Below are 15,202 nucleotides of genomic sequence, written 5' to 3' on the forward strand. Positions count from 1 at the left end.
CTTTACATACGCTCCTCCATGTCGTTGTGAGTGGCGCCATCAACTGGCCTATGTTTGAACTGCAACAACGACTCGCTCTCATCGATATCTGACATGAGTTTTATAGTAAGTTCTGCGTAATAAAATACATGTAGAGTTTAATGATAACATGATAGTTATATAAAGCTATTTTAGAAGGATTGTTGAATATACATGTATACCTTAAAACTGACTTTATTACATGGTTGTTATATGTTATTTAAAAGTATACACAAACATACAATTAACCATTATATTATATATGAACACCTTACTTCACTTCTTGCTGAGCCTCTCGTTTTTAGAGGTCAGAACTTTCCAAAAGAATAGTCCAGGCTTGATGAGAAAATATGGAAAATTGTTGCAACAAAATGACTTATTTGTTCTGTAACTAGTTATACTCACAATTAAGTAAGTAAGTTAGTAATTCATATTTGTAGAGCGCTTTTCCAGACCAGGCTCACAAAACGCTTAAACAATCAAGACAATATTCAATAAAGTATATACTTTAAAGGTCAAGATATTACTGAGAACAACACAGGAGTCTCAGAAAATCAGGTATGAATAAAAATGTCTTGAGATGTTTCTCTTGGTTAAATCTTGGTCATGTGCGGCGTTCAAAAACACACAATGATTATTTAAGTGTTAACAAAGCGAGTGCTTGAGTGTGAAGGTTCATCCTTCTATCACCTGAAAAGCTTTGCTGATGACATTGATGTTTAATTCAGCGTGTGCTTTAATAGATGATGAGCTCCAGCTGTCAACATGTGCACCACAGTGTACTCTCCTAAGAACACTCTGTCTTGAGCAACTTCTCCACTTTGAAAAAATTCCCTTCAGGACTTCAGGCGACCTGCCACACCGACCACAGCGTGCCCAGCGTGATGCTGTACGTCACCATGGCAACCAGGTAGACTCTGAAGAGCAGCACGTCCAGCACGTAGCCGACCTGCAGCCACTCCTTGGCGATCTCTCGGCCTCGGTCTCGTTTCTCCAGGAAGCGTCGGATGGCCGTCACCTCCTGCAGGATGTTGTCCATGACGGGCGGGGTGGGGTCTCTGGGGAGGGGTCGGCCCAGGCCCATCAGGACGCTCTCCCGCTCGTGGTGACTCACCCTGCGGCCGATCTCACAGGTGTGATGGAGAGTGCACTGGGCTGAGCCGGACAAGAATGCAGTTAGAGTTAGTCTAGGTTTGATGAAGAGGTTTCATGAAACCCTGTGTCCTTCAACAGAGATGAATAGTTGGCGCTCTCAGTCCAAAAATGTGGTTTCATTGCTTCATGTGCTTTCGAAGTAGTATTTCTGAGCCAAAGATAATAAAAAAGAGGGACAATTAAATTTCTGCACGAATGCTGTTAGGGCCCGTCAGGAAATAAACAAGATAGTTTTAAAAGGCAACTAACGTGTTGATTTAAATGTGTCTTAAATTTATATTGGACTCTATTGTATCATCAGTATGTGTCTGTTTGTACAAAACTCACTCTTCATTGAAATATGTACATTAGAGAATGTGCTTAAGTCCCACCTCCTGAAAACACTTTATTTTTCTGGAGATTTAATCTGGTTTACTATAATCACACCCACTCTGCTGTGATTGGTCAAGCATCAATGTTTGTCACCACACGTAATCAATCCCTGAAGTCTCCAACTCCGAGGTACTCATTGTATAAACAAAGGGGGGTGATTACCACAAGCAACAAGAAACACATAAAACGATCAAATTTAAAAGATTGAACAAAAATATGCTTTGTCATTAAAAACAGAAAAGGTGAAATTGTTTTTTATTGTATATTATATTTTCTTAAAACATTTTCTAAATATGTTTTATTATAATTATTTTGAGGTAAAAAAAATATAAAAAAAAGGCAAAAAAACAAAGGTAACCAAAGGAAAAGGAGCTTGAAACAAAGTTTAGTGTTAAACTTTAAATTAATAATACAAATAAATAAAAAATATAATTGCCTGTGAGCAGTCAAAAATGTCTTCTTGATCCGTTTTGAAGTTTTCATCTGACCTCATGAGGGCCACACTTTGTTCAGGGGTTTCTATAAAAGGATAGGATGCCCTCTAGTGGACTTGAAAATAAAGACACTGTTTCATGAAACCTCCTCAGCCCCTCTAAACATACAGTATATATGAATATATTACTAATAATAAAGTTTAATCAAACATTTGAAAAGACAGTTTTCTGAGGATCTACCTGTTCCATAGTTGCTCTCCTTGTAGTGTTCCAGGTCTGAACTCTGTGACGAGAGTCTGGAGCAGAGTTTGTGCTTCTGGTGGATGCAGAAGAGGACCGGCGCCCTCTCCAGCACCAGGTACTTCACCCAGGGAGGGACGGGCGTCTGCAGGTCCTGCTTGTGGACCAGGCGGACAATCAGGACCGTCTCCGTGAGGCTGATCACCAGGAGGGCCATGCAGACCACGAAGTACACCCCTGCAGCACACACCAGGTCTCAACATCTCTACCTTCAAAAGCAGCAGAAGCACTTTCACAGGCTTCTCTCTGAAGATAGCTCTCAGCGCAGGAACCCTGATATTAATGCAAATTGCTGATAAGACGTGAGAGATGCTGCTCACCGATCAACGGGGTTCCGATGGCGGTGGCAGGCAGAGTGTCGGAGACAATGATGAGGAAGACGGAGTATCCCAGCAGCAAGGTGATCTTGAAAGAAACCCTCTCGCCGCTGTCGGGGGGGAGATAGAAGCCCACCACGTCCATCACCATCAGGAAGATGCTGGGCAGGAGCAGGTTGACCGTGTAGAACAAGGGGCGCCGCCGGATCACCACCTGTGAGTTTCAACATCCACCTTAGCTGCCTTTGACTTGTGCTATATCGTCTCTTTTTACCAGGTTTTATATGTGCTTTTAAATGAAGAAATCAATAACTCATGGTTACATTGTCATCTTCACTCATTTCTTCACTTAGATCTCTGATAAAATTCCTAACTTTTAATCTAGAAAATAATTGTAATTGTACACTTTAATGACGTTAAAAGACAATTTTATCCAACACTATGAAGTAGACTCATCCTGACACAGAACAAGAACCTGCTGTTTATGCCTGACAGGAGAATACATTAGGCTTTTTTCATTATTATCAATGGCATATCAATATCAATACAAAAAATCCCATCATGCAACAGTTTAGCAAACAGTTAAACCAAAGGTTCAATCAATCTAAATTAGAAATGATCAGATTTGCATTTAATTTAATTTTGTTTTGCCCACTTTTTAAAGGTTGTTTTGACGTGTCATGTCACTCCTAATAGAAGCACCGAGATAAAGCATACCCCTGCCAAGGAGCTCATTTCACTTTCTTGAGTAACGAATCTCTCACGTGAAACTTCATCTCGGCGTAGTAGTCGTCGTTGTCCACGCTGAATATCTTGTAGTTGGACAGAATATGGAGGAGCTCCCACTCCCCTTGATTCATGAAGACGCTCTTGTCCTCCCGGAGCTCTTCAGGACTTCTCATCAGCGTGATGTTGATGTCGTCAACTGTGGATGGAAAGCAACATAAATAGATTTTATTTTAATTTTTAACGCTCTCCTTTACTCTACTTTTCTTCTGTGAGCAAACTTTTATCAGTTCACGTTCTTGTGCATACTTCTGTTATAGCGAATACATATTCATTTTTTGTCATCTCGTTATTAATTCTGGAGATATTTCATTATTATTTATGATTTATTTTGCAACATATTGAATACATGCTTGTTATGTTTGCCCTGTAAATACATCTGTGGTCTGTGTTACTGTTACTGTTTTAAATCCAAACTATGGGACGAAATACATTGTAAATTTTATCTTGTTGTATCTTAGAAGCAAAGCACTGATCATGAAAAAAATATATATAAAAATGGAAAAATAAAGTAGGATTGAAGCATTTTCAAACCATCTCCAAAAATAAAAAATGTTGCTTTGTACAATAATTACTGTTTGTATTCATTATTATTATTAGATTTTTTTAACAGCATCTTTAAAATATATCTTACAAGTTGCTCATTGACACCAGTTAGCGTCATCAGCGGCCATTTTATCGGACTGTGGAAATATGTTGATGGTTATTTAATTTATATTATTCTCAGATTGATGCTTTAAATGACATGTCCTGAAGATTAAATATGAGTAATATACTTCTGAATTCTTTAAATATCAGATTATGTAAATATAGATGTATTCAATTTAGTTTTTACATGATATAAAACATATATAGTTGTATTATTCAAAAAAAAATGTGAGGGACAGGCAATTATTCTGTTAAAAACTGTTATTTCTAGACTAATAATTTTGCTTTAACAATCCTAAAAGTAAAAGTAAGTTAAGTTTCTTATAAAATGTAAACTTGTCACTCGTTCTCGACTCCGTCTCCTGCTTCTGTCGTCGGTATGAAAAAGAGACTCACTGGTATGAAGCCAGCTCTGGAACGTCAGGCTGCACTTCTGCACGTCGAAGGGGAAGTTGTAGATGTTGAGCGTGCACGCCGTGACAACCTGGATGGGTTTGTAGTTCCGAACCAGTCCATCATGTGTCACGTAGACATATGGGATGTCAGGAGACTTCCCCACATCCACGCTGGCGTGACAGACGAGGGAGTCAAAGTCGTACTCAACGGGGTTATTATTAAAACAGCAGCGGATCTTACAACTCGTTGATGAGGATGTCTGGCACCCAAACGTTGGCTGTGGGGATAGAAACTTGTTTGACTTCATCAAAGTCCTCTGGATTCCACACCAGGAACTCATCGGTCCATGCCTGTTCAGAATACACTCGAATGATTCCAATCCTGTCACCATAAAACATTAGAGTCTGTACCTGTCTGTACCACACGTAGGTCGTCAACACCTGGTTCTTCTCATCCTGTTTTCACATGGATTCACAAGTCAGATGTTGTGTCAAGAACTATTCAACAAGATTGCAGAGGATTAGAAACCGACCACGTTGAGGATGGAATAGACCATCAGGTCGATGGCCACGATGGTGGAGGTCCTCCAGTCCTTCACTGGTCTCACTCCTTTCTTATATCCCGCGCTCAGGAACTCAGAGAGACGCACCAACGTCGCGTTTGCAAACCTCCCAGAGCTGCCGCCCAGTCTTTTCACTGCAACAAGTCATTTGACTGTTTTACAAGTCATACAGTTCCGCAACATCCTTGACAACACGCACCAACATTTATGGTAGGGTTGAGAAAAACATCCGACCAAAATGCACCATCATAGGCACATCATGGTCCCATATAGAGTTTTGCCTTAATAGTTTTCACTAGTTTAAAGGCTTATTATAACCTTTACCAATACAATGACATGTCAACAGTCACAGGCTAATGTGACTCGAGAGAAAATCCTGCCATCTTTCAAAAATACAACCATTTTCAGACAGTTGTACTCAATATAAAAGAAATAACATACAACATATTTTCCTTCCAGTAACAAATATCTTCCCTTACCGACCAGTAACGGTCCCGGGACCAGCTTTTAGTTAATAAAATATTTGTTAAAATATTGAATAGATAATTCTATAAGTAATCTATTTGTACATACAATAGTTTGTGAGGTATTACTGTATGTCTCGGTGGTGTTAAAGGAGTGATTTAAGTAAAACTGTAAGTAGAAAATAGTTCAAATGAATAGCCATAAATAAGTAGGAGTAAGAGTAAAAAAGTACCTGTGCAGGCTCTGGGTGTTTCAAGAAAGGCAAGAATTGCTAACACGGTCCACGAGGGTCTCATGCTGCTGGTCCGACTGTTGTTGATGTCTGTGTGCTGCTCTGATGGAAACACACACACACACACTTTCACCACTTGATCCATCACTTCACTGACTCACAAGACAAACCTTGTTAGTGTCACTTTACTCATCAGGGTGTGTTCTTCCGTCAAAAAAAAATAAAGAAAAAAATATACATTTAAATCATTTAAAAAACACAGATTCAATTTATAACTTTATTCCTGTAGTTGCTTGTCAACATGTGTTTTTTTTAACAGTATTAAAAGTTGTTATGATACAAAGAAAGACTAATGCTTTAACACATAAGTCATTCTGATTAGGATGGATGGATGGATGGATGGATGGATGGATGGATGGATGGATGGATGGATGGATGGATGGATGGATGGATGGATGGATGGATGGATGGACGGACGGACGGACGGACGGACGGATGGATGGATGGATGGATGGATGGATGGATGGATGGATGGATGGATGGATGGATGGGTTAGGGTTATAAATACATCTAAAATCAAATTAATAAATACATACAAAAACATAGAAAGACATAAATAAATAATTCAAAAGTTGCCACAGAAAAAGCAAAAGTAAAAGTGCATCTCAAGCATGAGGGAGAGTTCTTTTGTAACATCTTATGGCAGAAAGAACAAAGGACGTCTTAAAGCGTTCTGTTCTGCAGTGCAGGGAGAGGAGTCTGTTGCTGCGGTTACTCTTCTGAGCTGCAATAGTATCATGCACATAGTAAAACTGTACTTTGTTGGAAAGACAAACACAGAGATAATTCAGGTAAATTAAGCCTCAAAGAATGAAAAGACAATGTAAAAATCTGACTAGTACCTCCTGTTTTTAAATGCACATTTTGTACTTTGAGATTTCAGCTCCTTGTTCTATAGTCTGTGATGTTTGACTTGATCATGTTAAACTTCTTTGTTTCAGTTGTGAAGCTGCGTTCATTGTATGATGGTTGTAAAACCAGCTAAAAACCTTCTCCTCTGAAGTCATGTTTTCATAAGGTGTTTAAATACAGATTCATCTCCACAATGCGAGTCATTTGGAAGAGAGTCAAGTGCACATAAATACCTCTGGCAGAAGATAATGAAGCCAGCGACGGCTCCGTTACATCATGTGCAACTGGATCCAGCAGAGGAAGAAGTTTCAGATGCTACAAAAATCACATTAACATAGATTCTTCCACTGGCTGCTGCTCTGTGACGCAGGTTTAATAATCTTATCATGAGTGTTTGGAGACCATCGGGGAGCGGAGACACAGCAGCCTAAGCTCCGAATGGCTTTTATTGATCTATTTTGTGGCGGCAGGATGGAGATTAAAGTATGAGTAGAATCACACCGGCACTATAGATTTTCCCCCCAAGGCCGGCGTATTATACAGTATCTGCGAGTTGATCTCAGTGGTGAAGATTCATGATAGCAGTTTACTCACATAAATGTCTTTGTAAGACCTTCATCTTGTTATCTGATTTAAATAAAGCATTGTAGATCTAAGAATGTTTTTATTATATTTGCCAGATTTCCAGGCATTAGTTTTCAACTGTAGTCGCATGAATTACCTGGTACTTAACTTCCCCACCTGCACTAATAGATGCTTAAAGAGTAACAGAAAAGTATGCTTTATGTGTTCATGTAGTTTTTATGTTAGTGATCCTCTGATCTTACCTATCCACATGAATGATCCATAATATCTATCAACTGATTAGCAGCAGAATAAGTCTGTATTCCTAAGATTACAAATGCAAAGAGAAACTGAGGAAACTTGGTCCACAAATGCATTTATTCATGTTGTTTATAATATTTATATAATAATTACAACATAAGACGCGGTTATCGAACTCAATCACACAAGGAGCCATAATATTTTAACAATGTGAGTCACAGGGCGAACAATATATATATATATATTTTCCAAACTTTCTGTAACAGCAAGTCTTTTTGGTTTTTTTTAAAGGGCAACTAATGTGAAAACCCAACTCTTCTGACTCACTCACATGTTTCAGATGTTGTCTTCCTCTCCAAGATGCAGTAAGACCCTCATCATGACCATGTTTTGAACTTATTACTTATTAAAGTTCCCCCCCACCTGTAATCTTTGCAAGCAAGAGGTTACAAGAGCGAAGTCCAATAATTGCTTCACTCCTCTTCCAGCCAACTGTAATCACACTCGCTTTGTTTATACAATGAGTCCCTCCCAGACATCCAGAATGATGACTCGTGATTACAAACCTTGATGTTTGACCAATGACTGCAGAGTGGCCGTGGTTATGATGAACAAGATTACCTCCATAAAAACAGTGTTTATTAGTTGGTTAATAAAAAAAATTAAAGAGAGTTTTTTACAAACAGACACATACTGATGAAGTACAATATGTCCAAGATTAGTTGCCCTTTAATTATTTTCATGTTTGTTATTCTTCCCAAAATAATTTTCTTTATTATATATTTTTTACTATTATTGGAAGTGTCTTTATGTCAATAATATATGTTCCTTATCTTATCTTAAACATTTAAACATTTTATAACACTTTATAGATCACAGAATTAACATTATCTACATTGAGCAAACCACAAAGCTTCAAGACTACATTAGGTAAAGTATTCTCTTCTCTGTCACAAATGGTTGAAGAAGAGGGATGGTCATGTGACCAAGTGTTTCCTCTGCATATGTAAGATCTTTATTGTACGAACGTCTCGTGGATACAGATCTGTGATGACGATCTGTGAAGGTTTTTGTCTTAAGGCTCAGATTTTCACTCTTCTGGACAAATGGTGTCGGATGTGGGATGTTCAGGCATCAGTTTGTCGACTGAATGTATTTCTCTTTAATGGGTGGCGCTGAAACACACAGTATGCATAAGAACACAGTGATACATAATACATATACAAATTCTTCAAAGTCCAATTTTGGCGATCAGGCGAAGCTCCAACTGGCCCAGAGCAGCACCAGAGTGGAGGCGTACAGGCCAAGAACCAGCAGGTAGAAGCGAAAGAGATAGCGATCCAGTCTGGAGCAGAGGGCCAGCCACTCCCCCTGTGCTGAAGACTCGCTGTCCTCCTGAGAGAAGTCTTCACGAAGAGACACCAGTTCTCGATGAAGCCAGTCCAGCCCAGAGGGAGCCGGGTCGGGCATCTCATCCAGAGACAGCAGGTCATCATCCAGTGAGGGATCGAACTCAAAATCTGTGGGCCAGGATTGAAAAGTCAAGGCAGGAATCTATATCTGAATAGTAAGGCTTTTCAGCCTCATCCGAAAAACATTAATACAATCTAACAAAATAACAGATAAAATCTGAATTTTCCCTCAAAGATCTCTCAGTACCATCGAAACCGACAAAAGTCTTCTCTTGACGGATCTGATAGCTTTACCTCCAGACTGGTCGAGGGTTTTAATGGAGGTACCGACACTCTCGGGGAAGTCGTGACCCGCCGAGCCGTACTTGTCCAGCAGGCAGGCGGACACTGACATCTGTCTGACCTCCTTCTCGCTGTGGTGCAGCAGCTTCACCACCAGTATGGACTTGGTCAGGCTGAGCATCAGCATGGCCATGCACACGGCAAAAAACACTCCTGGAGGTTAAAAACGTAGAATAAAGTCACTAGATCTTGAATCAATCGAGTAATGATTTTTATAAAACTGAAATAGGTCGAAGTCTTATTATAAGGAAATACAAGTTGCAAATAAAACTAGATTTTCAAAGTATGTATTATAAAATTAAAAAATATATAATTGCGTAACGAATAGGGTGACGAAGTAGAAGAGAAAAACAAATGGGGCCACCCTTTGTCCTTGTAATTTTAACAGTATATCACATAATAACAAGACGCTGACCTATGAGCGGAGTGCGGACCGCGGTGACCGGCAGCTCGTCCGTCAGGTTGACCCTGAAGACGGTGTAGCCCAGCAGGATGCTGATCTTGAAGGTGATCCTGGTGCCGCTGTTCAGAGGCAGGTAGAAGCTGATGACGTCCACCAGCATCAGGAAGATGCTGGGTATGAGGAGACCCACCACGTACAGCAGGGGGCGCCGCCTGATCAGCACCTTGTTGCCCCGAGAGGAAAGACGTGAAGAAGTGAGACTTGATTTGTCTGAGGAAACTGTTGGATTAACACATTAATTTATCTTTTTTAGAGTATTGCAGTCAATATTTCTGAAACAACAACAAAATAAAAAGAACTTAATAAAAAATAATGTTATGTTTATTTATAATGTTAGATTTTACTACAATGACCCTCAAAAACATCTTAAGTCCAATTTACTTAGTTTTTAATATCAATATTAAACCGTTTTTATTTTTATTTTTTAACATTTCTTTTATTTTTCATTTTTTATATGTGTCTGGCGTTTGTTTCACCTTATGCTTGTGGTTCCCAACCCCTGGTCTAGGGACCTGCATTTTTAGGGGCCGCACAGAAAGTATAAATGATACATGTCTTTTCTGTTCTATTGATTATTACTTGAATGTGTTTTGTTTGGAAAAAAAGTGGTTTCTCTGAACATTAGCCTGAAGCTTGTTTCTGTTATGTTCACACAAAGAGTAAACCAGTAAACCAGTTATAATGAGTGAAACACACACTCTATATGATTTATTTTAACTGCTTTATCTGAAGGTCTGCCTGTGAATATAATCCTGATATTAAAACGGTCCATGCCGCAAAAAAAAGGGCTGGGGTCTCATGCCTTAGTGCAAGGGTCCACAAGATTTTCTTTTTCACCCCGTACCGATTAAATGTCAAGTGTTGAGAGAGAGAAAAGTAAAAAAAACAATAACATGACATGCAAAAAAACTACAATTAAGTGCATGAAAAAAATCTGGTTAAAACTAGATGTTTGCGTATTTGCATCTATGTATGTTTGATTGTATACTGACAATGATGTTCTGTATGAGTGTCTCCTTTTAGAGACATTGTGCCAATGTGTGAGCATGTTTGTGTTTAAACATCATTTATATGGAATGAGAACCTTTTTTGTTTTTTGTGTTTTACTTATTTTCACTAGTGATGGTCTGATGAAGCTTCATGAAGCAGTGTCATTGTTTTCAGAGTCCACTAGATGGCGGTCTCTACACTATTTTCCTTTGTTTTGAACAACTGTTCTAATGAAACATTATATGATTTTTAAACTGATGGCGCCACCTACTGACCTCTAAACAACATGACACTGCTTCATGAAGCTTCATCAGACCATCACTAATTTTCACTCGTCACACACTAATGTTATTTCTAATAAAATATGTTTTATTTTTGTAAATTAAAAAGCTTTTATGCAGTAAGATCTTTTTTTTTCTTTCTGTGCGGCCCGGTAACAACAGGAATGACAAATATATTTCCTGTTTGTTTGGTATTTTTGAAAGCATCCACAGAGTTTTTAACCATCAGCAGTAAAACTAGCATTCCGACATATACCGCCGAGCTGTGAAATGTTGCTTTCCTAAGAAGACATTGGTCTTTGAGCAGAATAAATAGCAGCGATGCCTCCTGTCCACCTGCAGTGGGCTATGGAGCCATTTTCCCGGGCTCTAACAAGAAGTCCATTGATCAGGCAGCCACTGAGACAGTCTCATTATGGTTGCTCAGCCGCCCCTGTCTATCAGCCCCTCGCTCTATCTGCCTCTTTAGTGGCCAGAAACACCCTAAGCCTCATCATTTGGCATTAGCTCACTCGCTCGATCCATGAAGGTTTCAGCCAATTGCTCTACACTTAACAATTCCACTGCACAGCATGAGGAGTGGGACCAAACCCGCAGAGGGCCGCAGTTAAAACTCACCATCGATAAGCAATCACAATGCATTTACTGGCAGCGATGGCTTGTTGCTCTGCTCCGAGCTGAGAGTGAGCATTTTGATCTATGATCGAACCGGTCTCCTGTGTCACGTACGTTGAACTGGATGTGGGCGTATCCCATGTCGTCCTGCTGCACGTGCCAGTAGCTCGAAGGAATCGCCAGCAGCTCCCATTCTCCGTCGTTCATGAACTGCTTTTTATCATTGGTAATGGCCTCGGCACTCCTCCTCAAGCCCAGGTCAATTTCCTTCACTGCAGGGGCCGAGACAGAGAAAACACTTCATTACGTCTGATCCTTTAATTACAAACCAACACATTAAACATGGGGAAAGTGATAATAACATTGTTTCTTTCTTTCCAAACCACCTAAGACCACCAAAAAACAAGAAGATAAACGAAAAAAAGGAAATTAAATTAAGGGACTCAAGAGTCGTTATGATATTGTTGATAATGGTTTATAAATATCGTGTTGAAAAATATACTTTATTATATTAATGTAGATTTCAAAGATGAAACTAGAGATAAGTGCTGTTTTGATACTGTGGGTTCCTTGTGTTGATTGGTATATCGTATTATCGTTTATGTATTGTATGAATGTCTTTGTCATTAGGTCAATACACACCCAATGTATTCCACTGTCCAGGTTTATTGTTGATGAATTTACTAGTGATGGGTTGATGAGGCCTCATGAAACAGCTGATGAGGTATCATGATACAGTGTCTTCATGTTTAAAGGCCACTAGATGGCACTCTCTGCTTTATAGTCTTGGCCGCTACTTTACTTTTTCAATGAAACCAGATAAAACTTAGAGTGACATCTAGTGGACTTTCAAAATAAAGACACTGAATTGATCACAAGTAATAAGACATAAAAAAAAGAAACATAATTTTCAATGACATTCAGTTGTTTGTGTTTGTCTGCTTTTATCAAAATAGCTAAAAAATGAATTAACATGTTCTAAATTCATAAAAATATATTGATAATGAATGACAGATTATTGAACTATCGAGGTGTTACGAGGTACCATGAGTTATTTGAAGATTCATCACTATGAGCTGCAGAAATAACTATTATTGGTCTCGCATGCTAAGTGTTGTGCGAGTGAGCTCTTGATATCAACCATATTTCAAGTGCTGAAAATTGCTCTAATAAACTCAAAATCATTTTGTGGTTGTCAATCTGTGGCTTGATTATTATTATTTCATTACAGATTTTTCAGCTACCTCCTGATGATCTTGCTATTTTAATGCAATATACATTAAGACAGTAAAGACCTGAGTGCAACCAGCTGCGGAAGGTGAGGCTGCAGTTCTGCTTGTCAAAGGGAAAGGCGTACATCTCCAGGTTGCAGGCCAGAACCACCTGCATGGGTCGGTAGTTCTTCACCGAGCCCGAGGAGTTGACGTAAACATACGGGATGGGAGGGGACTTGCCCTCGGCCACACTTGGACGGAAGAGGAAAAGGTAAGTTGAGACCATCGCTGAAGATGACCCTGAACTTTTTATTACATAACCTCAGTGACTGTGCCCATGTTAGCAAGTCAGCAGAATTCAGAATGTTAAGCTAATAAAGAGCTAAAGCAAACACTTGTCGATGACTCCCTTGTATGTGTCAATCAATACATTGTTTGAATAAAAAGAATAGGACGATAATAATAATATTCTGACATATATATTTGTGCACCTTCATTGATTGTATGATCATGCTTTTGATCTTTTTGCAAACCTAAAAAAAAGACTGGTGTGACCCTTAACATCTTTGCCTTTATTTCTAAAGTGTATTATATTTAACTTGATGAATCAATATGAATCAATGTTGATGTATAGATTATAATTGTGTCCTCATGTATTATTACTCGTATATTAAAATCCATACATACTGTACATACATATAGATTTTAATATACAAGTGATAATACATGAGGATATATATTCATATATTGAGGGTCAAGAAATGTAACATTATAAGATAACTGAAATATAATATTAATTATACATTTAATGTATTAAAAGTCATAATATAAATAAAAGTTTCCTTATTTTACATTTAGATCATGTTAGGTTTCTTAGATCTGATCACATAAATAATAGCCTTTTTCAAAATGTGTAGATCTTGCCCTGTAAAATGTTATTCTCCATTTATGTTCTGCCATAGAGTTATGTTAAGCCTAAAGATGTATTTATTTATTTAAAAAGAATGTTTTTTTCTAGTAACTAATTTATTTTTTTTACTATTTTTCTGCTTCTTTTTTTTAACTCAATATTTTCAGTTCATATTGATGCTTCATTTTATATTTTTAACCCATGTAATAAAGCGATAATGAGTTGTATTTGAGAGACATGTATATATGTTCTGTCTTGTTAACATGTTCTAACATAATTGCTTTTGGCTCCATTCACACAAGAGAATCAATATTTCTGTGCCGCGCTGCCTTATTGATTCTCTCACTCTTACAGGTGAATTCAAGTCTGTTACTAATAATTATTCTGTTCACCTTGTTTACCACATTATTCCAGAAAATCAGAACAATGCCTGCAACAAACTCACATTTCACTAACGATAATATCCGGTATCCAGATGGCGTCAGATGACAGTGAGATCTCATTTATGCCGTCAAATTCCTCAGGGTCCCAAACCAGGAACTCATCTGTCCATATCTGGATCCAACAGAAGGTGCGTGGATATGTTCACTCTTGGGTGGGAAATTAGAATTCTCCAAACAAATTCTTCATAAACAGCAACAGTACATACCTGTCTGTACCAAACACTGGTCGTGATGCTCTGGGTCTTTGAGTCCTAAGAAGAAATTATTTCAGCAATGTGATGAGGATAATGTTCACATTTAATATTAAAGCTAAAAGTATATTTAATTATATTTACGTTGGTGTCTTCTTTAAATTAAATTGCTTTACATTTTAATTCATATATTAACTTCCTGATTTTATCGACTGAAGTATTTTATTTGTTATATATTTTTTAAATGTATTTTTATATTAACATCTATACAATCCTAACAATTTTATATACATATTGTAATACCTGCATAACAAGTTAAAATATAGCACTTATATTATACGCGCAATTCCTTACAATGTTTCTGTACAATAAAATAAAAAAGTCAGTTTAAAATCCCAAACTCACCACGTCCAGAACAGACTGAAGGATGAGGTCTATGAGGACTGTGGTGGTGGTGGTCCAGTTGTGAACGGGTCGAACTCCACAGTCGTATTTTCTCAGAAGCGTTCTGGTGAGTTGATTCAAAGCAGATCTTTTATGCTTCTCTGGAACACTTGCTGCAAAATGGGCTGGTAAAAATGTAAATAAGTATTATTCTGACAGATTATATTCAAGACATGTTCAACAAACCAATACATCTTCCTTCCTGATGTAATGTATCTCTATTGATAGTTACCAAGTTAAAAACATGATTATTATAGATAAAATGAAAGCATACACCAAATTAATAACAGTTTAAAGTCTTACCTGTGTAACACAGAACCATCAATTTGAGAATAAACATTATTTTTATCCCATTAAAAATACAAACAGTTGATCAAAAATGTCTCCTCTGTGCAGCGTCTCCAATGAAAAGCAAAGCAACAATGAGAAGGATCTGGTCGACATTTTGGATTTCCTGGTATTGATTTTCACGGGG

The 15,202-nt window shown here is 38.1% G+C and overlaps 2 protein-coding genes across 2 annotated transcripts; both read right to left on the reverse strand.

Moving 5' to 3' along the window:
* Positions 1-862: 862 nt before the first annotated feature.
* htr3a (5-hydroxytryptamine (serotonin) receptor 3A) lies at positions 863-5,749 on the reverse strand. The gene is made up of 9 exons (XM_087807127.1): positions 5,686-5,749; positions 4,959-5,122; positions 4,837-4,881; positions 4,667-4,776; positions 4,427-4,596; positions 3,361-3,521; positions 2,600-2,810; positions 2,220-2,456; positions 863-1,173 (listed from the first exon to the last, which is right to left on the reverse strand). The coding sequence occupies exons 1-9, from the start codon at positions 5,747-5,749 to the stop codon at positions 863-865; spliced, it is 1,473 nt and encodes a 490-aa protein (XP_087663253.1).
* A 2,924-nt stretch (positions 5,750-8,673) lies between these two features.
* htr3b (5-hydroxytryptamine (serotonin) receptor 3B) lies at positions 8,674-15,049 on the reverse strand. Its single transcript, XM_087806906.1, has 9 exons — positions 15,031-15,049; positions 14,689-14,840; positions 14,299-14,343; positions 14,095-14,204; positions 12,821-12,990; positions 11,640-11,797; positions 9,592-9,802; positions 9,129-9,329; positions 8,674-8,942 (listed from the first exon to the last, which is right to left on the reverse strand). Exons 1-9 carry the CDS (start codon positions 15,047-15,049, stop codon positions 8,674-8,676), a joined length of 1,335 nt encoding a protein of 444 aa, XP_087663032.1.
* Between the last annotated feature and the right edge of the window lie 153 nt (positions 15,050-15,202).

This window comes from Callionymus lyra, chromosome 14, assembly GCF_982586985.1.
Source record: "Callionymus lyra chromosome 14, fCalLyr1.hap1.1, whole genome shotgun sequence".
Lineage (NCBI taxonomy): Eukaryota > Metazoa > Chordata > Actinopteri > Syngnathiformes > Callionymidae > Callionymus > Callionymus lyra.